Source organism: Gopherus evgoodei, unplaced genomic scaffold, assembly GCF_007399415.2.
Source record: "Gopherus evgoodei ecotype Sinaloan lineage unplaced genomic scaffold, rGopEvg1_v1.p scaffold_32_arrow_ctg1, whole genome shotgun sequence".
NCBI lineage: Eukaryota > Metazoa > Chordata > Testudines > Testudinidae > Gopherus > Gopherus evgoodei.
Genome location: NW_022059994.1, coordinates 5,648,056 through 5,675,454, shown reverse-complemented (window position 1 = coordinate 5,675,454; position 27,399 = coordinate 5,648,056). Strand labels below are relative to the sequence as shown.

The 27,399-nt window shown below is 50.6% G+C and overlaps 1 protein-coding gene across 3 annotated transcripts; it reads left to right on the top strand.

The window, feature by feature from the left end:
- The first annotated feature begins 7,671 nt into the window (after positions 1-7,671).
- Positions 7,672-27,375, top strand: LOC115640889 (C-type lectin domain family 2 member D-like). 3 transcript variants are annotated; one of them, XM_030543973.1, is made up of 7 exons: positions 7,672-7,914; positions 14,104-14,297; positions 17,300-17,509; positions 19,391-19,501; positions 21,699-21,910; positions 23,362-23,465; positions 24,280-27,375. In XM_030543973.1, exons 3-7 carry the CDS (start codon positions 17,476-17,478, stop codon positions 24,416-24,418), a joined length of 600 nt encoding a protein of 199 aa, XP_030399833.1. In that variant the 5' UTR covers positions 7,672-7,914; positions 14,104-14,297; positions 17,300-17,475; the 3' UTR covers positions 24,419-27,375. The 3 variants fall into 3 exon arrangements, with proteins under 3 accessions (XP_030399833.1, XP_030399832.1, XP_030399834.1); XM_030543972.1 differs by lacking the exon at positions 14,104-14,297; XM_030543974.1 differs by lacking the exons at positions 7,672-7,914; positions 14,104-14,297 and adding an exon at positions 7,941-8,074.
- The last annotated feature ends 24 nt before the right edge of the window (positions 27,376-27,399 follow it).

The window sequence follows — 27,399 nt, the reverse complement described above, 5'->3', positions numbered from 1 at the left end:
TGGTGCTTTCCTTAAATCCCCAGCTCCTGGAGTCCCGTGATTAAAGAAGACTCACTGCTTTCATTTAGTTTCTCAGTGAAGGTTTCTAGCCCTTGTGGCTGTGGGGAGAGTCTGAAAACACAGACCCTAGAGGTAGGTGCAAAAGGGGAACAGAGGCTGAGCATTTCAGTGCCCTGCCACCCCAGAGCGTGGCACCCTGGCTCCCTAAACAATTCATGGGGCCCTAAGAAAGGGATTCCCACAAGCCAGTGTGTGAGGCAGGGGGCTGCCTAAGGTAGCGAGTCAGAAATGCTGAGAAGGCTGTGACTAGGTGCCTCCCTCCACTTGCAATTCGCAGCCGTGCATCTTCTCCTGGAGTTAGGCACCTAGGCCAGGTCAGTCCTTTTTGAGAGAGCAAGATGGCAGTGTCTAGTGGTTAGGGCATCCACCCAGGACATGGGAGATCAAGGCTCAAACCCATGGAGAGAAGCAAAGACTTAAACCTACGTTCTCCCACCTCTCAGGAACATGCTGTAACCACTGAGCAGGGTCTCTCAGTCCCTCCTGGAGAAGCTGTTCCACTGGGGATAAATAATTATCTGAAGAGCCCTGAGAAATTCACAAATACAAGACACCGTGGTAAAAAAAAAAAAAAAAAAACCACACACACAACCCCCGCAGTGGCAGCACTAGTCTCACAAGGCTGGGCCTGGCTCTCCACTCCTGTGTCATGACCTGGCACATGGGGTCACATCACCGCTCAGGTATGGGGGTGGCTGGGCCAAACCAGGCTGGGATTGGCCCTATAGGACAGGAGCTGCCACTGAAGGGTGAGTGCAGGGCAGGCTCACTCTCCAAACTTTCCCTTGCTGAACAGCCAGACCCCTTCCATCGTCCAGAATGGCCTGGCCCACCCCAGGGCCTCCCCCCTACTTCCACACCTCCCCCGGGGACCTGACCCCCCACCGCTACCACCATGTGGATAAAACAAAACTTCACACTTCTCTCCAAATAAAATAAAATATTTAAAAATATTCATAGGGCTCTAATTATCTGACAGCCTCCAGCAGCGGGTGATCGCTGGGATTCAGACACAAACACCCCAAGTTTTGGGTAAAAAATGATCAGGCTCCTGTAAAGAGATTCAGGTCATTAACGCTTACCCCCCTCGGGAGAGCCGTTGGAAAGCATCCCTCGGCTACTTCCCTCTCCAGTCAGACTGGCAGCCCCCTCTCTGGCAGTGGAAGTGTCCGATAGAGGCGGTGGGAATGAGACAGAACCTGCTGGCAAACAGTAGGGCATAGATTTCGAGGTAAGGAGGCACCATTAGGTCAGCTGATCCGATCTCCTGTATAACCTGGGCCAGAGAACCTCACCCAGGGATTCCAGCATCCAGCCCATATCTGGTGGCAGAGCTAGAGCATTTTTTTCCTGGAAGTCATCCAGTCTTGATTTAGACTCCAGTGATGGGAGGCTGCAATCCACAGCATCTTGCAGGAAGCAGTAACGCAATATTTAGGCTCTAATCTAGCCCCCCTGCCCATCACCGTAGTATTGTGCATCTCAGTCCTTTTAAAGCATTTATCCTCCCAACATCCCCCCATGGTGGGGAAGCACCGTTATCCCCTGTACCAGGGCGGTTTGCTCTGGGGCTGGAAAACTTAGGGCTAAGCCAGCCCTGATCACGGGAATCATCCCAATCCAGCACCTTACCCACTTGACTCATCTGCTGCCAGGAAAGCATCCCAAGGGACGCCTAGGCAGAAGAACTATGCAGCTTTGAATGACATCCCTGGGAATTATACGCCACTCCTGCACATCGGATGGAGAGGGCAGAGGCTGACTGAAACGGAGTCCCATTGGCCATAAACTTTGAGGCAAGTCACCTGAGAAACTTACCAGGCACCGTCAGATTGATATGAGCCATGCAGGTTCCATGAAGGTCACCAATGACTTGGTATTCTCCTGCCATCCATTCACTGGCATTCGTCACAGTAAAGAGGAGTCGGTCTGACAGAGAGATCCGTCCCCAGTACGTGCTGTTGTAGTAGTTCTGCTTTCCTTTATTAGTTAAAACCAGGATGGGGTGACAAGCAGAGTCGGAGGCGGCGGCCGCAACAGTGGTCTGCATCTTACACAAAAAAGATGCATTCTTGGGCAGGTTGATTTCAACGTGTCCAGAGGAGCTTTCAGGCACAGACAGGTTATAGAGGGGACATTCTCCGAGCCCTAGAAGGAAAAGGTGTATTAGTGACAAGTGGATCCTAAACTGCTCTTGTGGAAGCCAATGATTTCACCTGGAAAGGAAGCAGTGGAAGTCAGCGGGCTTGGTGCAGGTCATGAGCAGCGCCAAAACGGGCTGTGGGCAGGATAGTTCAGGGCTGGGATAGCAGAAGGCTGCAGTTGGTGATGGAGGGGCACCAGAAGAGCCCAGAGTGTGGATGGCAGAGGGCTGCAGATCAGGACTGAGTGGCACTGGCAGAGCTGTGGGGGGCAGCTCTGGGCTGGAACAGCTGCGTGGACTGTGGGTCAGGGTTGAGGGGCATAAGCAAAGCTCAGGGAGGGGACCAGGAAGCCCAGAGCTTTAAAGAAGTGGGGACTGAAGGTCAGGACACAGGGGCATCTGCAGAGCAGGTGGGGGGGCAGAGCCTGGGGCTGGAATAGCAGAGGGAACATGGGTTAGGATTAAGAGGAATGGGCAGAGCTGTGTGTTGGGGTGTGATTGCAGTGGGGTCTGGGGATTGAGGGCACTGGGTGAGGAGGGGAGCCCAGAGCTAGAAGAGCTATAGGGCACCAGCAGAGCGGGGTCTAGTGGACCCAGGACTGCAATATTGTGTATGGAATAGGTGCAATACGCTCAGTGGAAAGGGAGACAAACTGCTCCTGCCACTCCAGCCCTGGGTTCCCCAAAAGACTCATCCCTCAGGCTAGCACCCCTGGGAGCTGCAGAAGGGAAGGGCAGATCTACTGTGAAATGTACCCTGCTATTGATAGAGATCTGAGGCTGCAATCCCAAAACAGCTCCACCCACTGAGGGCCATGTAATCACCTCCCTAAAAGTCACATTGAGTTAGCAGAAGCTCCCGGTGGGACAGTTCAAAGATCCCTAAAGCAGCTCAGCTCTGAAAAAATCTGGCTTTAAGTGTCCAGATTGTACAGGGATGGGAGCGGGGGACGGAGGAGCAAGAAGTGAGAGTAAATGTGGATAGGAGGCACCCTCACACCTTGCCCCTCCCCCTGCAAAACAAACACGCCCTGGTACCCAAAGTTGGCCCATAAAAATCAGTGAATGCCTTGGATCCTCTCACACACACACACGTTTACCCATGACACAGTGTCAAGGTTCCTCCCCGACTCTGAACTTTAGGGCACAAATGTGGGGACCTGCATAAACACTTCTAAGCTTAACTACCAGCTTAGATCTGGGTTCACTGCCACCATTCAGATTCCTCAGTGTCTGGAACACCCTCTTTCCCCCCCTCAAAACCTTCCCCCTCCCTGGGTAGCCTTGAGAGGCTTTTTCACCAGGAACTTGGTGAACACCGATCTAACTCCTTGGATCTTAACACAAGGAGAATTTAACCATTCCCCCTCCTTTCCCCCACCAATTCCTGGTGAGTCCAGATCCAATCCCCTTGGATCTTAAAACAAGGAAAAATCAATCAGGGGTTCTTAAAAAGAAAGCTTTTAATTAAAGAAAGAAAGGTAAAAATCATCTCTGTAAAATCAGGATGGAAAATAACTTTACAGGGTAATCAGATTCATAAAGCCCAGAGGAACCCCCTCTAGCCTCAGGTTCAAAGTTAGAGCAAACAGAGGTAAAATCCTCCCAGCAAAAAGGAACATTTACAAGTTGAGAAAACAAAGATAAAACTAACCCGCCTTGCCTGGCTGCTACTTACAAGTTTGAAACATGAGAGACTGGTTCAGAAAGATTTGGAGAGCCTGGACTGATGTCTGGTCCCTCTTAGTCCCAAGAGCGAACAACCCCCAAAACAAAGAGCCCAAACAAAAGACTTCCCCCCCCCCAAGATATGAAAGTATCCTGTCCCTTATTGGTCCTTTGGGTCAGGTGTCAGCCAGGTTACGTACGTACGTCTGTGTCACACACCTGTTACCATCCGCTAGCCCAGCCTGTCAACTGAGATCACCTGCTCACAAGTACAGACCCAGCTCCTTGTTTTCCAGCCCTCCCTTCTCCCCATAACAATGGGGGGAAAGACACCTTCTTCCACACCTCCAACTCCCTGTCCACCTCCCACCCCCCCCACCTACTCCCTAGCTGCTACCCTGCAATAGGCAGAAGGACCACCCCCTCCACCCATCCAGAGTGCCCCAGAAGGGGGAGAAATTTGGTAAGTGGCCCAGCTGAAGAGCAAGGTAAGGGGGGAGAAGCCCAGTGGGATGCTGAGGGGCTCCACCCATCCAGAGCAGCTTGCTACCCCCAGCAAGAAAATTCCATTTCCACCTCCCCAGTCTGAAATAATGATCCCTCCCACCCCCCTGCGCTATGAACCCAGCGCTTTGCCCCATCCCCTTCCCCATTCAGATCTCCCCAGGGGGCTGTCACTTTTTTGCGCTCCAGCACACGGCACTCCAAGATGGTCAGGAGCTTGCCACCCCTCCCACCCCCACCGGTGCATGCGGAGTGATGGGGGGGAGATATTTGGGGTCACATCCCTCACTCCTGATTGCTCAGTCACATGGTGCAGAGGAATAACTAAGAGGCCTGGGAGGGGGCTGCTGCTTTCCCGGAGGGGGCTACCGGACAGTGTGTGGGGGAGGGGGTCATGACTCGAGCTTGTGGCCCCCCCCGCCTCCATTACCCATCCCCCTGCTCACCTGCCACCTGTCCGCACCCTGCAGCCAGCCAGAGGGACCCAAGAAAGATCCCCGTCTTCAGTCCCCACATGGTCCCGGTAGCAGCTGCTAAGCGCGTCTGTCCCCTTCCGAAAATGGCTAAACTTTTGGAGCCTCGTCTTTGCCGGGAACTTGTGCAGCCAGGTCATGACCTTACCTAATGCAACCCCATTGGCTGGCTCTGGGAGCCAAAAAAAAAAAAAAAAGGAGAGAGCCAATTGCAATAGGAACAACTGAGTCCGGCGGCACTTTAAAGGCGAACAGATTTATTTGGGCATAAGCGGACTCTTTGTTGTTTTTGTGGATACTGACTAACACGGCTAACCCTCTGATAACTGCAATAGGCTGCACAGTAAAACAAACCCGAACGGATCCCCCCACACGCAGGCTGGAAGAGCAGCAGGCTTTGGAAACCAGGAGGTTACTCAGAGGGACCCTGGACTAGCTTGAAATAGAGACCGATCATTAGAGCACTGAGCTGATACAAAAATTTGGATCTGCAGCCCTGTGATAATTAACTGGTATCCGACCCTGATCCGCACTCCACGTAGGTATCCGCAGCAGCGCCCTAGAGAGGTGGTAGCGATCTGCACGGTTACAAAAATGGGATCCACATCTGGTCTGCAAGGTAGTAAACACCACAACCACATCCGCGGATGCGGACATCTGCAGCTATAAAGAGGATTATCCCCGGATTTGCGGATTATCCGCGGCTTCTCTAAAACTCCCCTCTCCAACAGGGGCCAAGGAGCAGCTGAAACTGACACACGTGCTCAAAGGAAACAGCAAAAGGAAACAGAGAAATCATGTTGGCGCGAGGGGATAGAGAGCCCTAGCACTCGCAGGGCTGTTTGCTTCTCCTCCCTGAACACAGACCAGCCATCCTAAGGCGGGGAGGGGGGCAAGGCCCTCTCACGGCACTGCTACAAAGGAAGTTCACAGCTTACTTGCTTGAAGACCCCCCCTTTCTGTGCAGCATCCCCTGCAAATGCCCCCCCCGGGCACGAGCGGCCAGGAATGCTCTAAATACCCCATAGTCCAAGCTAGGCAGCTGCATGGCCAAAAGCCCGCGATTTAGCCTGGAGGAAGCCTGGTGATTGGCTTTCATTAGCATACTGTCTCCTGATTGGACAAGGGGTAGGGCTGGTCTATCGAGTATCAGAGAACATAGCGTAGCAAACTAACAGTGATCAGCATAATACGCGGGAAACCACAGGACTGGGAGGGGCCCCAGCTGGTGACTTCTGTATTTAGACAGCTGCTGTGTATTCCCTCCCAAACCAATGGTGTAAAACAGCAGTCGCTCTATTGGAGTCAATGAGTCAGAGCCCCAGGTGAAAACACTACTCTGACCATTAGCCCACACTCCCTGCTCCAAGCCAAGAATGGACCCACCAGCCAGTAATTGCTCCCCTCCATGCTGCTGTCTAGGAAACAGTTTGTGTAACACCCGCTGCCAATGGGAGTGTGTCATTCAAGGCAGGACTCCCTAATAACTAGACCATTTGTGGTCATCTAGTCTGCCTGTCTGAATGAGGCAGGTGGGAGAACCGCCCCCAGATCTGCCCTGGTCACATTTCGAGGCCACTGGGCATGAGAGAGGGGCCTGGAATTCCACTCTCCCCAGCTGTAATAAATAAAAAACAAGCCACCCTGTGGTGCTCAGCTGCACCCACTTGAGGGAAGGGCACAACCCTGGTTTTGCTTGATCTCCTCTGCTTTCTTGAGGAGAGGAGTGTGGGCCCCGCATCTGTTTTCTCTCCTTACAATAGAGGTGCTTTTGGGTTATTGCTGTGTGTCCCTCTGTACTGCCCTGGGGCCCCAGTATCCCTCCCTCTAATCTGGTCTGTAAATTCTTATACCACAGCCCATGGGATTATCGGTATTTGCCTAGAGCAGTGGTTTTCAACCAGGGGTACATGTATCTACCCCTTGGGGTACACAGAGCTCTTCAAGGGGGTATGTCAACTCATCTAGGTATTTGCCTAGTTTTACCACAGGCTACATAACAAGCACTAGCAAAGTACACACTAAAAATTCATACAGACAATGACTTGTTTATACTGTTCTGTGTTTTGCACATTGAAATGCAAGTACAATATTTCTATTCCGGTCGATTGATTTTATAATTCCCTGGTAAAAATGAGAAAGGCGGCAATTTTTCAGTAATACGGTGCTGTGACACTTTTGTATTTTTATGTCTGATTTTGTAAGCAAGTTATTTTAAAGAAGTGAAACTTGGGGGTACAGAAGACAAGTCAGACTCCTGAAAGGGGTACAGTAGTCTGGGAAGATTGAGAGCCACTGGCCTAGAGGCCGGTGAGGGTATGTCTACACAGCAAAAAAAAACCCCATGGCTGGCTCCTGCCGGCTGCCTTTGGCTCTCATGGTTTGGGCTGTGGGGCTGTTTCACTGCTGTGTAGACTTCTGGGCTCTGGCTCTGGGACCCTCCCACCTCTAGGGTCCTGGAGTCTGGACTCCAGTCTCAGCCCATATGTCTACACAGCAATGAAACAGCCCTGCAAGCCTGAGTCAGGTGACGCGAGCCAGGGATGGGTGTCTAGTTACTGTGTAGACATATCCAGAGTTTATTGCAGGCACAATGCTGCCTCTGGCACCAAAGGGCCTTTCTCAGTATTTATCCTGTGCTCATCCTACCCCTGGCCCACTGAGTCAGTCACCCAGGGAACAGCCAGTCACAGGGAAACATGAGTCACCCATACGTGACTGTGCAGAATTTGAGCAGGGTGGAGAATGGGAGACCCTGGTCTGGGGGACATGGGGGATCTGAGGGCACACAGAGCCCCTGGCATGAGGGAGGTGGCAGTTGCAAGGAGGCGTGTCTGTGCAATAGAGAGGGGGAATGGGGGATGCACGGAGGTTTGTTGTGTGGCCCTTGGTCGGTCTGGAGGGGAGGGAGTTAATTGGAGTCTTGCTTTGTTGTTTATATCGCAGCAGGATACAGCGATTGGCTTTTTTTAGTTTTTCTTTCTGCGGTTCCTGGCTCAGCTGACCTGCAGATGGTGGTTTGTTTGCATCGCTGCTCCTGCAAAGGCTCCTTTCCCACCGCAGCCGGTGAGTTTGCTGCGGGTGGAGACGCCCCGTTTTGCTGGACTGCGGTGCGGGAGGTGGTTGCGTCTCTTCCGCGGAGTTCAGGAGCTGAGGCTGCTTGCTGCGGGGACAAGGGCGGCTGCAGGGCGGGGGTGTCTGCAGCCCTGACTGTTGTGTTTTGCAGGTAGGAATTTGGGGCACTCAACATGCTCAGGAACATCTGCGGAAGCCACTGCCCTTCAGCCTGCGCTTGGCAGCGGGAAGATTCTGCGGGCTGCTGTTGACAGGGGCTAAAGAGGGGAAAATCGGAGGAGGGGGGTGGCCGGGGTCTGAGCAGGGGGCGGAAATTGACTTGGGGGGGGTCAAGCAGCTGGAGGCAGAGATAGGAAGGGGCTGAAGAGCAAAATTAGGGATGTGGGGGGGAGCTGGAGTTAAGTCCAGGGTGAGGCACTGGCCGAGGGTAAAACTCTGGAACAATGAGGGCAAAGGGGGTAACAATTTCCCCAGTGGGACTGAGACACCAGTGTCTGCAAAAAATAGGGTGGGAGGAGCAGAGGGATTTTTTTATTTCCCCCCGCCCCCCGACAGCACCTCTCAGCATCCACTTCCCAGGGCTGGGTTCTTCAAGGCACAGGCATCCCAATGCCTGGTCAATGCAGCTCCTCTTTGATGGAAGCTGCTGCAGCGGGAGACTTAATACAGTGAAACAGGGCCTGCCCTGCACCTTCCCCCCCAGGGGGCTGTACACCCCCTGCCCCAAATTTCCCCAACATGAACTTGCCTACTCTGCCTAGGGATCCAGCAGACTGAGCTGTGCTGCCCAAGTGATCAATTTTGGCTGGTGTTGGGAGTTTCTGTACTAAACATTTTTATTGTATTATAATTAATTGTAAGCAGTGTCAGGATAAGCTCTACACTGACATCATAGGCACGCCTACCCTATCCCAGAATGCTGAGCGGTGGGACTGCTTGGTGACAAATGACTCACCCTCAGTTGGGTGCTACTTGCTAGACAAGGGACATGGGTTCCAAAACCCAGAGAATTGAGAGAGGTTGGGAACAGGTATCTGTGCCTGGTGGTGCAGTTGCTTTGTGGAGCCAGAAGCACCAGTTCCACCCCCTCCTCTCTCCACTGTGGAATGTCAGAGTTGATTTTTTTTATTCTCTCAAGAATCTAAATACAGGTTACTGAGCTGAACTCACTTTGGGCTAATGGTGCACTAGCACTGGGGCTCCCCTACTAAGAGCTGGAATCACTAAGAGCTGAGAATCACTAAAAAGCTAAAATCACTGAGCTGAGAGCACTGAGTACAGTGCTAACTAGTGGGGAGCCCAAAGCTATACTGTGGAACAGAGCTGCTGGTGGAGTGGAGCAGTTTGTGGGGATGGCTGGAGCGGATCACGGGACAGCTGGTGGCAGCGGAGCGGCTGGCAGAGCGGAGTAGCTGTGAGACGGGTGGAGTGGCCCGCAGAGCTGAGCAGTTTGCAGGGACAACTGGAGCAGCCTACAGTACAGCTGGTGGAGCAGAGCAGCTGGTGGAGCGGAGCAGTTTGTAAGGACGGCTGGAGGAGCAGAGTGGAGCGGCCGGTAAAGCGGAGCAGTTCGTGGAGAAGGTGGGAGCAGAACCCACGGAGAGGCAGGGCAGTTGGCCCTGGACCACGTAAGGTGCCCCCTTCTACCCAGGCTGGGGGGAGGGACCTCTGCAGATAAACTCTCGAACTTTGGGGGCTGCACTGACCCAGGACAGAGACTTTTGGGATTGTGGGACTTTTGGGACTGTGGGTGATTTGGGGGTTGCTGGACTCAAGAGCCCAGGAAAGAGGACACATCCCAATTTCCTGGGGTGGGTCTTTGCTCACAGTTGGGTCTATGAACTCTAGTTGAGGTGTTTTTCCCAATTTAGTGTTTGTTGTTTATCTCATGTATTAAACCTTTTCTGCTACACCGAGACTCTGTGCTTGCGAGAGGGGAAGCATTGCCTCTTTGAGGCGCCTAGGGGTGTGTGTAAGATTTTCCCAGGTCACTGGGTGGGAGCTCGAGCTGGTTTGGCATTGGGTTATTGAAACAGAACCCCTGGATACTGAACCCGGCCCTTGTTGCTGCCAACTTAAAGGGGCAGAAGGGTTACATAATTTTTACATAAGAACAACCATATTGGGTCAGACCAATGGTCCATCTAGCCCAGTACTGTCTTCTGACAGGTGCTTCAAAGGGAATTAACAGAACAGGGCAATTATTGAGTGATCCATCCCCTGTTGTCTACTTCCAGCTTCGGGCAAGCAGAGGTTCTCAGAGCATGGTGTTGCATCCCTGCCCATCTTGGCTAATAGCCATCAATGGACATACCCTCCATGAACTGAATTTTTTTTCCAATCTTGTTCTAGTTTTGGCCTTCACAACAGCCCCTGGCAAAAAGTTCCACAGGCTGATGGTGTGTTGTGTGAAGAAGTACTTCCATTTGTTGTTTTAAACGAGCTGCCTATTAATGTCATTGGTTCTTGTGTTATGTGAGGGAGCTGTTCGCTTTCTCCACACCCATCGAGATTTTATAGACCTCTATCATATTTCTCCCCCCTCCCTTAGTAGTCTTTTATCCAAGCTGGAAAGTCCCCCAAACTTTTTAATCTCTCCTCATATGGAAGCTGTTCCATACGCCTAATCATTTCAGTTCCCCTTCTCTGAACCTTTTCCAACTCCAGTATATCTTTTTTGAGATAGGGCGACCAGGACTGCACACAGAATTCAGGATGTGAGCATACCGTGGATTTATATAGTAAAAGTGGAGGAGCTTGGTTTGCCAGACTGATCAGCAAAGCCAATGCTGACAAACGATATGAAAAGGCTGCAAAACACCAATCCTCTGAACTGCATCAACATGCAGAAAGCCTTATAAGCCAGTCACCGTCAAAGCCAATTTTAGAAGTACTTAATGAGGCTGATAAGAATGCTGGACACACAACACAGTTTGTGTGACCAAACATGGCTGTCACATCATACTTCCTCTTTCAGCAAGAGATACCAGACACTACAAACTGGAGGTCGGTGTTAAGTGCACTGCCATTTGTTAATCCAGAAGCTGGACACTGGTTCTGACCAAGACCAGCAAATGCTCGTTGTCTTTCTGCAAGAAACTCAGCTGACTGGTTAGAAGCATGTGGTGAAACAGACTTTACAGTTGAAAAAGTGAAGGCCTCTCACCACATTCGGAGAATGTGCGTACGCTGCTGATGAATGCACTGATGCAAAGGAGTCAAGTAGTAAATCACTGCCTGTGTCATCTTGATATCAGTGGTAGGTCAGTAGATGAATTTCTAGATCTTCAGATTATAGAAGACACATCGGCTGCACCTCTGAAACCCATGTCTCAGAGTTAAATGTTTGTAAATTGAACCCCAAAGAGATGGCTGCTTGTGTGGTTGATGGAGCTGCAAACTTCTCTGGAAGACGTAATGGAGCACAAGCTCTGCTCAGAGAAAAGTGTAACTCTGATCTCTCCAATACATACTGCAGAGGCCATCTACTCCAACTAGTAAAAGCTGCAGAATCTTCAAAAGGCATTTAAAAAGCTATACATTTAATGTCTTCATTATACTCTTTTTCAGCAAGAGTCTGAAAGGACTAAACATCTTGGAAAACATAGATGATACATTGGGACAGAAGTTCAAAGTAGTCCAATCTGGGAAAATCCACTGTCTTTCTCATGAGGGATCCTTGGCTGTTGTCTTCAAATGACTGCAACCATTTTTATTGGCTTTGGAAAGTATCTACCGAGATGGGACAGATCTAAGTAGTGGGGCTCGTGAATTACTTTCTCTGCTAAGTTCAGAGAAGACTATTGCCATTCTCTCTCTTTGAAGTCTACTGTTGAAACCACTTGGGTCATTACACAATGCCATCCAGGTATCTGCTGCAACAGCAGTAGATCTCTGTCCCACACTGGAAGCTACACTTGAATCAATCAGAGAGAGGTCCACTGAAAACGTACTGAAAGAAGCAAAGACGTCAGTTCAGAAGTTGGCTAATTAGGGCACTTATATTAACTCCTTAAATGAAGAAGACAAGAAGTGTGTGTTAAGACAGCTGAAAAAGTGAAGTACGCTGACTTGATTCTTACAGCTCTACAAGAACACCTTTTGGGTTCCATCAGCCTCTACATACCTTTTACAGATGCCTGTCTTACAAAACACCGACAATTGAGTGGAGTGAGGCTCTACCAGCAATGGGGCTGCCATCTGATCAGGACAGAATAGAGAATTTGAACACAGAGTGGAATTTCCTACAATGAACAAACGTAGATTTGATTTCAACTTCTTCTTTATCATCACTATTGGGTCGATCCAATTTTTATGCTATGTTTCCTGCAATGAAAGAAGCAGGAATTCATCTCTTTCTGCCATCAGTCACAACAGCTACAGCTGAACGTCCTTTTTCCTCATTGATTAGAATTTTGTGTTTTGAAAGAAGTCGCCTTCTGCCTGATCATGAGCATATCATGAGGGACTGGAAGTACCGGACACGTGAGAAGCCACCAAAAATGAATGCCCTGCATTTGAGAAGTTCATTAACAGAGTTGTGCAAAATTACAACAAAAACCAAGAAGGATGTAGACATAGTGCTTCACAGTAGGCTTGTATAGCCAACTTTAATTTGTGTACTGATTGAAAAACATGAGTTAAATCTAATAAAATGGTTGTGAAACATTTTTCAGGGTTTACTATGGTGCCATACAGCCCACCTTTGCCCTAACAGTCTCATCCCTCATCGGTTCTCCCCTTGTATTTTTGAACACACACACACCCCCAATCTCAATTTCCGTGGAAAACACTGCAGTGAAATATTTGTTCTGTGTGATACTGGTTTATATCCCATTCTGTCAGCTGCAGGATTCAGCATCAATTATCCTCCCAATGTAAATAGCAGGGTAGGTTTGTTTATTCTGCTAGGCTGCTTCACTGGTTCGTTTGTTCACGGGAGAAGCCTGAACCTCTAAAGAGCTATTCACCTCCCCAAAAAAACCAAGTCAGCTTTTCAATAGAACTCTTTGCTGCCTCACTAAGGTTTGTCTGAGTTCGAGATCCTCAGTAGGAACAGTTCTAATCATCCTGCATCATGTTTTACAGAGATCATGAGCATTTTACCAGCCGCAGGCTCAGTTATGTCTCCAAAGCTTGAGCAGTGGTGGGGAGGAGGAGAAGGTGGTGCATCTTCAAGCAGTGGTGGTAGGAGTGGTGTTTGTGCAGGTGGAAGCCAGGGGAAGCCCTTGGGCCACCAGGAGAACTGGGGAGTGAGTGTTTGGGGGAGGGAAAGGACTTTTTGGCCCTCTTCTCACCTCTACCACCACTAAGGCCTCTGTGTAATGGCAGCCATATTTTGACCCTGTAATATAATAGATAGAAACTGCTCCTGCCAAGAAAAAAATCAGGTGAACATAGATGGCCCTCAGTCAGGGTAATAGGAAATCCAAAATACCTCTCTCTCCTTTCTACCCAGATAATGGAATATAGCTGCATGGAGACAAACCCATCAGGCTCATCTAGGGTGACCAGATGTCCCAATTTTATAGGGACAGTCCAGATATTTGGGGCTTTTTCTTACATAGGTGCCTATTACCCCCTCATCCCAACTTTTTCACACTTGCACTCTGGTCAGCCTAGGCTCATCTTTACCCTACAGATTTCAAGATCTCTTGCTGAACAAGCCTTTTCATCTCTAATGAGATATTACCCCAGGGGCTTGCAGGAATCTACAAAACCTTTGTCAATCAAGACAACAGGACAAGTGTGCATTGCTGCCTGGGTCTGCCTCCTGACCTGATGAACTGTAATGGTCAGAGATTGCACCAGCACAAAAGTATACTGAAGGTGAACCCTAAGGAAATTAAGAGTTTAAATTATCCTCCACATGTCCTGTGTCCCACTAATATGAATCCAGGCAAAGTCGTTTGGAAGCTGGACACTTTATGCTTCCATCCCACACCACTGTCAAGTTTTAGCAAATTAGGACAAGTCAGCACATAACAACCCCTATGTATCAGTAACTGCTAGTGGTAACAATTCACTACCTCTCCCTGCTACAGGTAGCACATTCCTACAGAGAGCAGCTGGGGGGCGGGGGAGGGGAGTGGGCCAGTGTTCCAGGCATTATATGATCCTACTACACTTGTTATGGTGGGTAAACTGCTTGTCACTGCCCGCATGATTGTTTCCCTCTAGGGATTGTCTCCACGTGGAATAACTACTCTGGAACGACTGCTTTGGATTAGCTACTCCATGTGTGAACACTTGGCCGTCACGTTCAAGAATCTACTTTCAAGGGAAGGCAAGCCCTTCCTCCCTGCACCCTGCTCCCAAGGAAGCCACTCCTGGGCTCACTTTACTGCTTTCTTCCTTGCCTCTCCTCTGTACAAGTAGCTGTGGAGAGGGTGCTCTCCCCTTGTAGTCAGGGTCAGCATGGCACTAGGGGGTGCTGTGCTGCAGGGAGCGGGGTAGGGGGTTCAGCAGGGGGTGCTCTGCCTTGGCAGTCAGTGTTGGCCCCAATGCCCTAGTGAAGCGCTAGGGGGCGCTGTGCTGCAGGGAGCGGGGTAGGGGGTTTAGCAGGGGGTGCTCTGCCTTGGCAGTCAGTGTTGGCCCCAATACCCTAGTGCAGCGCTAGGGGGCGCTGTGCTGCAGGAAGCGGGGTAGGGGGTTCAGCAGAGGGTGCTCTGCCTTGGCAGTCAGTGTTGGCCTCAATGCCCTAATGCACCGCTAGGGGGTGCTGTGCTGCAGGGAGTGGGGTAGGGGGTTCAGCAAGGAATGCTCTGCCTTGGCAGTCAGTGTTGGCCCCAATGCCCTAGTGAAGCGCTAGGGGGCGCTGTGCTGCAGGGAGCGGGGTAGGGGGTTCAGCAGGGGGTGCTCTGCCTTGGCAGTCAGTATTGGCTCCAATACCCTAGTGCAGTGCTAGGGGGCGCTGTGCTGCAGGGAGCGGGGTAGGGGGTTCAGCAGGGGGTGCTCTGCCTTGGCAGTCAGTGTTGGCCCCAATACCCTAGTGCAGTGCTAGGGGGTGCTGTGCTGCAGGGAACGGGGTAGGGGGTTCAGCAGGGGGTGCTGTGCCTTGGCAGTCAGTGTTGGCCCCAATGCCCTAGTGCGGCACTAGGGGGCGCTGTGCTGCAGGGAGCGGGGTAGGGGGTTCAGCAGGGGGTGCTCTGCCTTGGCAGTCAGTGTTGGCCCCAATGCCCTAGTGAAGCGCTAGGGGGCGCTGTGCTGCAGGGAGCGGGGTAGGGGGTTCAGCAGGGGGTGCTGTGCCTTGGCAGTCAGTGTTGGCCCCAATTCCCTAGTGCAGCGCTAGGGGGCGCTGTGCTGCAGGGAGCGGGGTAGGGGGTTCAGCAGGGGGTGCTGTGCCTTGGCAGTCAGTGTTGGCCCCAATGCCCTAGTGCAGCGCTAGGGGGCGCTGTGCTGCAGGGAGCGGGGTAGGGGGTTCAGCAGGGGGTGCTGTGCCTTGGCAGTCAGTGTTGGCCCCAATGCCCTAGTGCAGCGCTAGGGGGCGCTGTGCTGCAGGGAGCGGGGTAGGGGGTTCAGCAGGGGGTGCTCTGCCTTGGCAGTCAGTGTTGGCCCCAATGCCCTAGTGCGGCACTAGGGGGCGCTGTGCTGCAGGGAGCGGGGTAGGGGGTTCAGCAGGGGGTGCTCTGCCTTGGCAGTCAGTGTTGGCCCCAATGCCCTAGTGCAGCGCTAGGGGGCGCTGTGCTGCAGGGAGCGGGGTAGGGGGTTCAGCAGGGGGTGCTCTGCCTTGGCAGTCAGTGTTGGCCCCAATGCCCTAGTGCAGCGCTAGGGGGCGCTGTGCTGCAGGGAGCGGGGTAGGGGGTTCAGCAGGGGGTGCTCTGCCTTGGCAGTCAGTTGGCCCCAATGCCCTAGTGCAGCACTAGGGGGCGCTGTGCTGCAGGGAGCGGGGTAGGGGGCTCAGCAGGGGGTGTTTACACCTGGGGGTGTGGAACAGGTGCCCATGGGGTGGAAGGGACTTTCCCTGCTGCGTTCTGGTGCGTGCCTTTTCTTGGCCGGAACTGCCAGCAGAGCAGACTCCATCTTGGCCACAAAGATACCACAGCTACGTTAAATTGACTTTCAAAATTTATCTAGTTATGCTGAGACAAATACCTAATGTAGGTGACTGGGGGGCGGGCAGGGGGCCTCCCCCCCACACTTTTAAAAGTGGGAGGGCTATACTGACCCACTTACCAGCTGTAAGGGCGAGTGGCAGGGGGAGGGGCAGAGAGGAGCAAGTGGGGAGTGGGGTTTCGGGGAAGGGGCGGTGTGAGAATGGGGCCTTGGGGGAAGGGATGGGGCCGTATGAGATGGGGTGGTGCAAGGGTGGGGCTGTGGGGGAAAAGATTTAGTCTTGGGGTAATTGGCAGTGTGAGGGCAGGGGCTCAGGGAGAAGGGGTGGTGTGGGGGCGGAGCCTTGCACAGGGGGCAGGGCCAATGTTCAGGTGCCTGGGGCGGGGGTGGGGGGGGGCATTTAAGGTGCTTCTGCTGCTCCTGGTAGAGGCCCTAAAATGGTTTGTCTCCCTTGAGTGGGTTTTGTTTGAATTCCAGATTAAACCAGTTGAAGAGCATCTACATTAGGGATTTCCACTAGTATAATTAGAAGATCAGTGTTAAAACGGATTTAGTTACGCTGCTACAACTTCTCTAATATAGACAAGCCCCTAGATTAGCAATACAGCATATTCCGCTTCTTAGGAAGCCCCCGGTTGACGACTGAGAGTTGCCATTATCTGACGCCGGCTGAGAAGCGGAAGGCAGGGTTGTGGTGCTGTAGCCAGGAATCAGTAGGACGTGATTCCCTGCCTCCAGCCCCACAAACGGTGGTGCTGGGGTCTGTGGGGTGCAGGGTTTTTTGTTTGTTTGTTTTTGTTTTTTTAAAGCTCTCAGTAATGCAAGTCTCTTGCCAATAGCCAGAGCAGTTATCTTGATAGTCAACTGGGCGGTATCAGTTCCAGGCAAAATGTTTCTATTAACTATAAGTTGTGGTGAGAGTTGTTATTATTAAGCAGCATCTACAGTAAATGGAATCTCTGGCTGCTTGTGGTTTCCTTTTCTGTGTCACCTGGCTGAAGAGGAGAGGGGTATTCCAGCTACCCTGGTTCCTTGCATGGGAACCAGCTTCCTTGAAATCCCCCTTTAGTTGCATGTGGTCAGGAGCAGTTCTCTTCTTGTGGTGGGTGAACCGTGTATAATTACTGTCTATCCATTTTAGTTTCTGAATCCCTTTGAGGTCCGGTGGCGGGGGGGAGATCCAGGATTCTGAGGCAATGTGCGGTTGTTCATTACACTGCTAATGCCTCTGGATATGCGGACAGGGCTGGGGAAGGAATTGGGTGCAGAGAAAACCAGCCAACCCTTGAAAATTGGGACTATTTCTGTCTCTTGATTTCAGTTCGGTCCAGTAGCTGCCAAAGGCAGAGGATCTGGCGCTGGGATCTCTGAAGTTGATTGCTGGCTCCAAATTGGACCCAATTGCAGCTAGAGAGGAACTGGTCAGAGCCCAGGGCCTGTACCCCAGCGTTCATCTGTCTTGGTGAGAGAAGAGAGGTGACAAAAGGTGTGGGTCCCATGGATTCGGAGCTGTCACCCAATGGAAGACAAGGTAACTGACGCTTGACTGAGCAGGAACAGCGTGAAGGCTACGTCTGTATGTAGGGTGTCCAGATGCCTGGTTTTTGACCGGAAAGTCCAGTTGAAAAGGGGACCTAACAGTGTCCAGTCCGATCTATTGACCGGACACACAAAGTCTGGTTATTGCTGGTGGAGGAAGTGCCGGGTCATTACCTGCATGAGCCCCTACTCAGCCGGGGTCACCTCCTACCTACTAGAGAGGGGAAGAGAAGTGAGCAATGGTGGGGGGGGGGAGAAGAGCAAATTGGGATGGGGCCTCAGGGCAGGGGCGGGGCTTTGGGGGAAGAGGCGGGGCTTTGAGGGAAGAGGTGGGGCAGGGTGGGCCCCTGGGGGAAAAGGAGAGTCAGGGGAGGTTCCAGCACTCCTGCTGGAGTGTCTGTTTTTCAAGTATTACAAAGTTGGCAATCCTACCGATACTGCCAGTTGGCATCAGGAGTCCCAGGTCCCAGGCTTCTACATGCAGGTCCCGCAGTTCGTACGCACAGCTGCTGTTTTCCAAGCGCAGACATGAGATGATGGTTGTGTAGCGGGAGCGCTCGCCTTTTGAGGGCTGGTGTAACCCAGGTCTGCTGGGTGTGGTGCTCTGTTGCCCTCTGATGGCACCTAGACCACCTAGAGATTAATGAGTCTGCTTCAGCCTTAGCTAAGAGGCAGGTGCCTTTTAGCTCAGGCACAGAGGCTCGTGGTCAGTGGTCCCAGGTTCAATCCCACCGGCTGACTGATTGTGTTACACTTGGCTAGTGTTCCTATGACTGACTGGATTTGTTCTTTCTGTCTCTGCTTTATGCTACGGACAAGTGAGTCAAGTTTGCCATCGCTGCACCTGTTTCACCCAGAATCCCACCCTGGGCATTGCTGAGACCAGCTGTGTGCTGGGGGGAGAGGGAGGACTGGATAGCTTGTTTATGCAAACACAAGTTTGTGTAGACCTGCAGCAAATGCACACCTGCTCCTGTGGCTTCATCCGCTGGGCCGTCTGAAATGCTTCTGTCTGGAATATTTTGACATTGGTTGAGCATTCTGTTCCGTGATTGAAGGGATTTCAAAGAAACCATTAACTGCTGCCCAAAACAGTTTTCACTGAACGGACACAGTCATTTATTCCAACAGCACAACGGCATCCTCCATCCAGGGGTCTGCACACCCCTTACAAACAGCCAGAAATTATCCTGACATTGAGGGTCCTATGGGTGTGGGAGAAGGGGAGGAAAATAATCTTTATTTTGCTGCACTTTTGGTGCCTTAGTTCCATCCAGCCAAAATAACAAACTTTAGAAATAGTCAGATAAGGAGCCTTAGGGAAGCTAAAAGGAAACGGGGCAGAAGGACAGTCTTGTGGCTAACGCCCTGGACCCACAATCATGAGCTCATGGTTATGTATTCATGCCTCTGCCTCTGACTCCCTGTGATCCAGGGCAAGCTGCCTCTCTCTCTGCCTCAGTTTCCCTAGCTGAGAAATGGTGACAACAATACTGCCTAGAGGGTGTGCAAATAACTTCCGTGGTGGCAGAGGGCCGCAGGCATTGGAGGGGAAGGGGCTGTGGAAGTGCAAAGTCAGTGACACCTAGGGATTAGCCAGAGCTTTCCTGCTGCCGTACGTAAACCTGGTTCCTTGTATTAAATGTTGAAGTACAGACCTTTGTGTGTCAGACTGCGAGGGGCTCCATACCAGGAGCACGTCCTCGTCTCTCCAGCAGCATCAATACTTTACCATCTCTTCTCCACCTGGGAAGCCAGTTGTCATGGCAATGGGCCGGCTAATGGCAAGACAATGCTGGTGGTGCTGGATCCATCTGGTGCCACCGCCGCAGGCAACCTAAGGGACCTGAATGGGGTTTTTGTTCTCTTTCAGGTGATCTGCCTAACAGCAAACTCCAGAGAGCTGTCGGGTGGAAAGCGCCGCTGACCGTCAGCGTGGTAGTCCTAGTCATGATTGTTGCTGTTGCTCTGATACTTTTGCACGGTGAGTTGTCGGCCTTTGCTGCCTCGCGTTGAGGGGGAGGCATGTGGGGGGGGGTCACATCTCCCCCCCCAAATTTCCGCCAGGGTGGGAGTTGGGCTGAGCACAGCTGAGGGGGACATGCTGGGAAAGGCACCAGCAGCAAGCACTCCTGCCTGAGTCCCACTAGGTGGCGCCCCAGAGCAGGGAAACGGGACTGGCCTGGCAGCCCAGTTCTCTGCTGCGGGGGGGCTTAGTGGGGACTCGCATCCCTCCCTCCCTCGCCAGCCAGCAGCTGCTGTTACAGCACATCTGGCCTGGCCTGCCTGGAGCTAAGGGAGACCGTTGGGGGTAATGGGGGGGGGGGAATAGTGGGGTCTGGGGTGTGCACAGGGGAGCCCAGGGAGGCAGCGGGGCAGGATCATCTGTGGGGGTCTGGGGGAGGCAGCACGGGGCTGGGGCAATGGGTAAAGGTCTGGGGAAGGCAGTAGGGGCGATGGGAAGGGGTGTGGGTGAGGCATTGGGGCCAGGAGCATTGGGTGGGAGGCTGGGGGAGGCAGTGGGGGCTGGGGCAATTGGGGGAGACAGTGGGGGCCAGGGGTGATGAGAGGGGTGGAGAACTGGCAGAGGCAGTGGGGGCCAGGGCACCAAAATACAAGTTCGCCCAGTATGCCGTTTTCCCTAAGGCCAACCCTGGCAGGGCTGGCCTAAAGGGTGGGCAACATGGGTGACTGCCCGGGGTGCCTTGGTCAAGAAGGAGTTGCTGGAGGGTGCCTGGGGCAGTCACCAGAAAGGTGACCCTAACTGTGGTGGCAAGGGGGGTGGGCTGCCATTGTGCCTCCCCCGCCACATCAGCAGTTACCAATCAGGCCAGAAATTACAGATGTGGGTTGCTTCCATCCACTGCCTGTGCTGGTCCCTTTTGTTGCCCACTCTAATATTATGACAGCACTGGCCTTTTAACAGAGATGCTGGCTTAAAACAGCTTTCAGGGCCCCCCCCACACTCTGAATTCTGGAGTACAGTTGTGGGGACCCGCATGAAAGACCCCCTACGCTTATTTCTACCAGCTTGGGTTAAAAACTTCCCCAAGGCACAAATCCTTCCTTGTCCTTGGTCGGTATATTGCTGCCACCACCAAGTGATTTACACAAAAATTCAGGGAAGGGTCACTTGGAATCCCTATCCCCCCAAAAAATATCCCCCCAAGCCCCTTCACCTCCTTTTCTGAGGAGGCTGGAGAATAAATGACCAACCAATTGCCTTAGCAATGTGAGCACAGACCATTTGCAAGATCAAGGTGGAAAGTAACTTTTACAGGGTAATAAAAAGATTTAAAATGCAGAGGATTCCCCCTGGGCTCAGCTTCACAATTACAAAACCAGGAATGAAACTACCTCTGTACCATAGGGAAATTCACAAGCCAAAGCAAGAGATAACCTAACACATTTCCTTGCCCTACTCAGTTTCTGTAGTTTTAGATGGATTATATTTTTCAGGAGATTTTGTACCTGCTTGGCTTCTCCCTCCATCTGGAGAGGGAACAACACACAGAACAACAAAATAAATCCCCTCTCCCCTCCCCATTGGTCTTTCTGGTCAGGTGCCAACTAGGTTATTTGAACTGCTTAACCCTTTACAGGTAAAGCAATCCAGTACAGCTGCAAAGGAGGGATTTTATGGTTCTGAATGAGCTGGCATACATAAAGGTTGCTACCTTCCCCCTATATTCATGACACAGCCCTTCTGGCGGAAAGCGTTTTTCCAGCTCGTGGGGACAGTCCCTCCATGGGAAGGCTGAGGAGACTCATGGGATTGGATTTTAAAATGCTCAGGCCAGCTGTTCAGCACCCAGCGTGCGGAGCCCGTTTTGAAAATCCAGTGGCTTATTTTGCTGTCTAGAAGTTGAGAGCTTTGGAAATCTGGCCCTGAAAGCTTCTGAAACGTTCAGTAGTTGGGCAGAAGGGCTGTACAAAGAGGAAGGCTGGAAACAGTGTGTTAGACCACAGGACAAATCAACCTCAAGCAAACAACAAAAATGCCTTTAAACAGACAGATCTGGGGTTGCACCTGGTACGTGACCTGTCTGTGTCAGTTGATTCATTGGCGCAGAAAGGTGCTACCCACGATACACGTTGATCAGCTTTCTATAGATTTCTCTCTTGAATTTAGAGAAAGCAAAGGGACACGTCTCTTATCGCTGCTATTCTCTTAACTTCAGTGAAATCTCCACCCGAATCCAACCTGCCTCATGTCTCCACCCCAGTCCGTCTAAATGTAAGATTCCCTGCTCCCTGCTGCCTGGATGGCTGGGTCGGGTACAGAGGGAAATGCTACTATTTCTCTGAGGCCGAGGGGACCTGGGACTCCAGTCAGAGCTTCTGTTCTTCACTCAATGCCTCCCTGGCTGAGATCGACACCGAGAAAGACCTGGTAGGGAAAAACAAAAAATAAAACTGGTATAGGCACCAAGCAGCATGTTGGCATGATCTTGTCCAAGGGCCTCGGGGCAGAGGATGCGGCAGGGCCATGGTCTGGGCGCACCCAGCCTTCCCAAATGCAGGAGTTATGCGCTGCCCATGTCCTCCTGGTCCCATAAGTTAATGAAGGGAAGATCTGTGCACAGATCTCACCCAGCAGTTCAGAGGGTGGGAAGGAACTTTGGAAACAGAACGGGTGCAGAAAGAGGGTGGGGGAGGAAAGAGACGTTAGCATTTCATTTTTAAGCAGTTGTTTCCAAAGTCCGTGGTATGGTGGCTCAGCCTTACCAGAGGAGACTCAAGGAGCTTGGCCTGTTTAACCTAACCAAATGAAGGCTGCAGGAAGATAGGATTTCTCTCTCTAAATACATCAGAGGAATAAACACCAGGGAGGAAGAGGAGTTAAGCTAAGCGTCAATATAGACACAAGATCAAATGCATATAAACTGGCCATCAACAAGTTTAGGCTTGAAATTGAATGAAGGTTTCTAACCATCAGAGTGACGTTCTGGAACAGGCTTCCAAGGGGAGCAGTGCTGGCAAAAAGCCCAAGTGGCTTCAAGAGGGATCTTGATCAGTTGATGGAGGGGATGGGATGATGGGACTGCCAACAATGGCGTGTAGCCGATCTGTGACTGCCAGTAGCAAATATCTCCAACGTTTGGAGCAGACGCTGGATGGGGAGGGCTCTGAGTTACTACAGAGAATTCTTTCCCAGTGTCTGGCTGGTGGGTCTTGCCCACACGCTCAAGGTCTAACTGGTCGCCAGAATTTTCCCCCAGGTCAGATTGGCAGAGACCCTGAGGGGGAGTTCACCTTGCTGTGCAGCACAGGGCATGGGTCACTTGCAGCTTTAAACTAGAGTAAATTGTGGATTCTCTGTAACTTAAGACTTTAAATCATGATTTGAGGACTTCAATGACTCAGCCAGAGGTTAGGGGTCTGTTACAGGAGTGGGTGAGTGCGGTTCCGTGATGTGCTGAAGGTCTAGAAGATCATGATGGTCCCATCTGGTCTTAAAATCTATGAGTCTTGCAGACAAGTGACATCTGCCCCACTCCCCCAACAGATATTTTCACCAGTCCCCCACCAGATGCCTGCCACTGTGCCCAACAGCAGTGAGTCAGCGTGTTAACTGCATGTTGCTATTAAAACAATTAGCAGCAAAATCGTTAACGTTGAGTTAGACACCATTAGGTTTCAGAGTGAACACAAGTGGAGCTGAACTGTGCAGTTCATAGCTAATGTGTGAGGCTTTCTGCAGATTCAGGGACCACCTATGGTAGGAAAGCAATTTGTTTTAGGCAGCAGGTCCCCTTGAAGCAGTGACTGAAAATAGTTTAACTGCTTCAACAGCATTACAGACTATAATGAATAATGTTTTTTGTTTGTTTGTTTTTAAAGAAGTTCATTATGCGATATAAAGGCGTCTCTGAGTTTTGGATTGGCCTGAAGCGAGAATCGGCACAGCTCTGGGGATGGGTGAATGGCGAACAGTTCAACAACCTGTGAGTCCTTTTTCTAGCTAGTCACTTTGTTGGGATCCAAATGGGAAAAGGGCTGAATTTGGGCAGATCAAAAAAATGTGTTATTCCCCAAATAACGCTGATTATTTTTCTCCTTTGTGACATTTCCCCCCTAGTCTTTGGGGTTCGTCTCCATTGCTGACCTAGCAGATCAGTGGGCTGCTGCTTCCCCTCCAACTCTCTAACTGGCAGCTTAGGTAGAAATGAGAGACCCATGGTAATTCCTGAAAAGTTCAGTGGGGATTTAAGCCCAGATTTTAAAGGTACTTAAGCGTTACTCAGCATTTCAAAGCCTAAATAACTTAAGAACATAAGGCTGTGTTTCAAAAGTGCCTTAGGCACCTAAGTAACTTAGGCCGTGCATGGCTGAGCAGAGAAGCAGTGCCTAAATACCTTTCACAATCTGGACCTTAGCCCTTCCTCCTCCTCCCTAGAGGAAAAAAGGGTAGGACTCCAGTGCCTATGCGGAGTCAATGCCAATGGCTGCTGGTGAAGAATCCTGCAGGACAATCAGTGAGGTGGCAGCTATGCTGCAGAAATAACCATGCTTGTAACCCAGCTATATTAAAAGAGTTAGGTGTCTTGCATTGCCAGTATGGACAGAAGACCATTCTTTAACCCTACTGGAGTTCAACCTTTGTCTTTTCCTTCCCACCCCTCTTGCCAGGAAGAGTTTGAGTGGAATTATTGGTGCAGGAAGGGGGCGATCCTGGGGGGTTTCACTGGATGGGCCCATCCGAGGGGGCACGTGCCTGGCCCCTGCCCGACTCTTATCACCAGGGCGTGTCTGTCACAGGTTTACGGTAAGAGGAGAAGGTGACTGTGCGTACCTGAGCGACGGCTTTGCCACGTCGTCATGGTGCTCCACGAAGCGCTACTGGGTCTGCAGCAAACCCGATGGGATGCAAAGGGAAGACACGATGCCGGGGGACTGAAGGGCGAAGGCTGGGAAAACACCTCAAGGCCCAGCTGCCTGACACTCCAAACAAACATCGCTCAATAAGATCCTCAATAGAGCTTGACAGATTATTTTTGTTGTTGTAAATAAGCCTCTTTTCTAACCTGCTCTTTATTGTGGCCCCTGTATAACCTCTTTGTCCTGGTTGTGTAACTAAGACCCAGTCTACACTTAAAACTCACTCCTGAATGCTGTAGCTAGGCCGATGTCACCCCTAGTGCAGACGCAGCTAAGTTGACCTAGCTACTGTCACTGGGATGGCAGTGTTCCTACAGTGATGGGAAACCCCCTTCCCCCACTGTAGGTTGTGTCTGCTCTGGGGTTATGCCAGCGTAGTCTGCTGCCATGTCTGCATACTGTAGACATGGATTAAAACCCCTTCCCAGCTCCCCCTGCTGTTGTCTGTCAGGGTGCGTCTACACTGCAATGGGGGTACGTGATTAAAGCAATGAAGGTGCAGTCGTCCAGGTCTTTACCCAGGGTTCCAGCCTGTGTTGCTGTGGCATCATTGCTCCAGTACTAGCTCCATTAAAATTAGCATGGTTATGTCTACATGAATGGCCACCAAACCCTGTGATTGCAATGTGGACATACCCTTAGCTCTGCTGTGCTGGCCGAGCAGGAAGGCAGCACTGCTTTGAAGATAGATTGAGACAATCTTAAATAGCAACAGGCTAAGACAATCCACAGCAAGCAGGGATGTGAGGCAGCTGCACACAGCATCCTCCCGAAGGAAGGAAGCTGCGGCAAGAGACAAGCAGCCAGGCTGTGAGTTTTCTTCGACTGTTGCAGAACCAGGCTCTGTTTGCTCATGCTGTCTCCCAACCCTGGGCAACAAAGTTGTGAGTTAAGGCTAATGGGACAGGGATCTGAACTCACCAATAGGCCCCTTGTTGAGGCTTCTTGTGATGCCTCCTGCATAGGGTCGACTGTGTTGCGTTGTCTCCCAAAATGTGGTAGCTGCATCTTTGACGGAAAGTCTCCGTTGTGGAGCAAAGAAGATAATTAAGGAGGGCCAGAAATGAGGCGCAGGTTCCAATGGAAATCAAAATGTCTATATGTTTGAGAGTGTTATGGTCTTGCTGGGCTTATTGAGACTGTAAAGTGAAGGCCAGGCATGCGTGCATGCCAGAAGAAGTTGATGACTAGCTAGGTGTACTAGCAGAAAAGTCACAGAGGCGCTGGCATCCTGTGAAGAAGCTGTGGAGCTGCCCAGGAGAGGGGTTTACTTTGTGAGAAGGCATCGGGTTAGGTACTCTGTACTAGCAATAAAGAATTGTGGGTCGCTGTCACCGTTGCATCCCACCATATAAGAATTTGCTTACAGACTCATAGGCAGAGCGGATGCCTTTTAATCTCATTGAGTTATCTTTCAAGGCGAGTTCGAGGCAGAGAAGCCGAGGCATGTAGAACCCTTTCGATTGCACTTGACTTTCCCCGTGATCAAGTTTTTAATCAGTGAGCAAAACAAACCGCAAAATCTGATTCAGAGTAAGCGGGTTGTTTTTCTTGACTTTGCTAAAGAAACTTGTATATGGACAAGGATCAATGTGTGCATAAAACTCGAAGACTTAAGAGTCTTTAGATGCTAGAAGGGTCATTTGCAAATGTTGCTTAAGAGTTTAATTCCCCTTGGACTCACTTGCCAGTTAAGTTACAAGTACTTTTGTAGAGGACAAGATGCATATTTTCCCCTAGTTTGAGGTGGCTGGGTATTTTCTAGCTGCATCATCTATTCATTCCATGGCGGTGGAATCTAAATAATTGAAATATATAAAGTCTCACAACTAACGAAAAATTAATCGAGTAATACCATGGAGTGTTCACTGTTCACCTATTTAATGATTTGCTGTTTACTTCTTTTGTTTTATAAAGTTTGCTATGACTTTGTCAGTCCTATAAGCTAACAGTCAAAAAAAGAGAACAAAACACTTCGTATTTTTTTTTTTCTGCTGTAATTTGCTCATAGTCATAGAGTTTAAGGCTAGAAGGAACATCTTGTTTAATTCAGTCTGTCTTCTCTTCCCTCATTCTAACTTAGAGACAACTGAAAATTTTCTGATGAAAAGTTTGTCAGAAAACAGGATTTGTTGAACATTAACTTTTCTTTTTGCAGAAACTTCATTTCCAATGACTTTATATTTTAGTTTTCTGAAGGTTTTTTTTTTTCCAATACAAGCTCAGGGGGAAAGCCCCAGTGGTTTTTAGAATTTTTGAAATTGTGCTGTTTTTTTTGTTTCATCTCTCCACTTTCTGGCTGCCTTCCAATTTTAGCCACATGGAAAACTAAGAGCGTTTCAGAAAGTAATATGTTATGTTCAATGAACATTTCAAAGTGAAAGTGTTCCTTAAAAAACTACCCTCCTATCCAGACGCATACAAACCCTTTCTCACTCACTGTCTCCCATGCAGAAGAAATTAGGAATGAGTAAAAACATGTAAGTGGAGAAAGAAGTTTTGCCCTTAAATTGTTCGATTGGGATGTTAAAAATGTTTCTTGGGATTTTTTTTTCCCTGTAGAAACTTTTGCAGCACAAAATGCTGCTTTTCCAGCTAGTTCTAGTCTGTATTGTTGTTGTTGCCTTTTATGTATCGGTTTATTTTTATTTTTCCCCCTGGCCTAGCACCATCTGATGGGCCGGAGTAGACATTGCAATGTCTAGGTTTGCTGCAGAGCACTCTAATCTTCTGCTGCGTAGCTAGAGTGGAGACCTGCGCTGGGAGAAAGGTGAGTCAGAAGCATATTGTATTTGACATGAGCTGGGTGACTCCTCCACACTATCCCAGTGGGAAACACCTACTGCAAAGATTAAAATGGGGGGAGAAGATAATATACTAATCAGCGGTACAAACTCAGTACAGGGATTATTGTATAGATTTAATGTATCTAACGCTGTGATTATTTGTGCTTGTAATTAAAATAATTAATCAACACTCTGAGGCCCGTGTTCGTGAGGA

Excerpts from the sequence above, each read along its gene's own strand:
- LOC115640889 (XM_030543972.1), top strand. The coding sequence starts at position 17,476 with ATGGATTCGGAGCTGTCACCCAATGGAAGACAAG. Across the intron at positions 17,510-19,390 it reads GTCACCCAATGGAAGACAAG|GTGATCTGCCTAACAGCAAA; the intron begins GTAACTGACGCT and ends GTTCTCTTTCAG. Across the intron at positions 19,502-21,698 it reads TGCTCTGATACTTTTGCACG|TGAAATCTCCACCCGAATCC; the intron begins GTGAGTTGTCGG and ends TCTTAACTTCAG.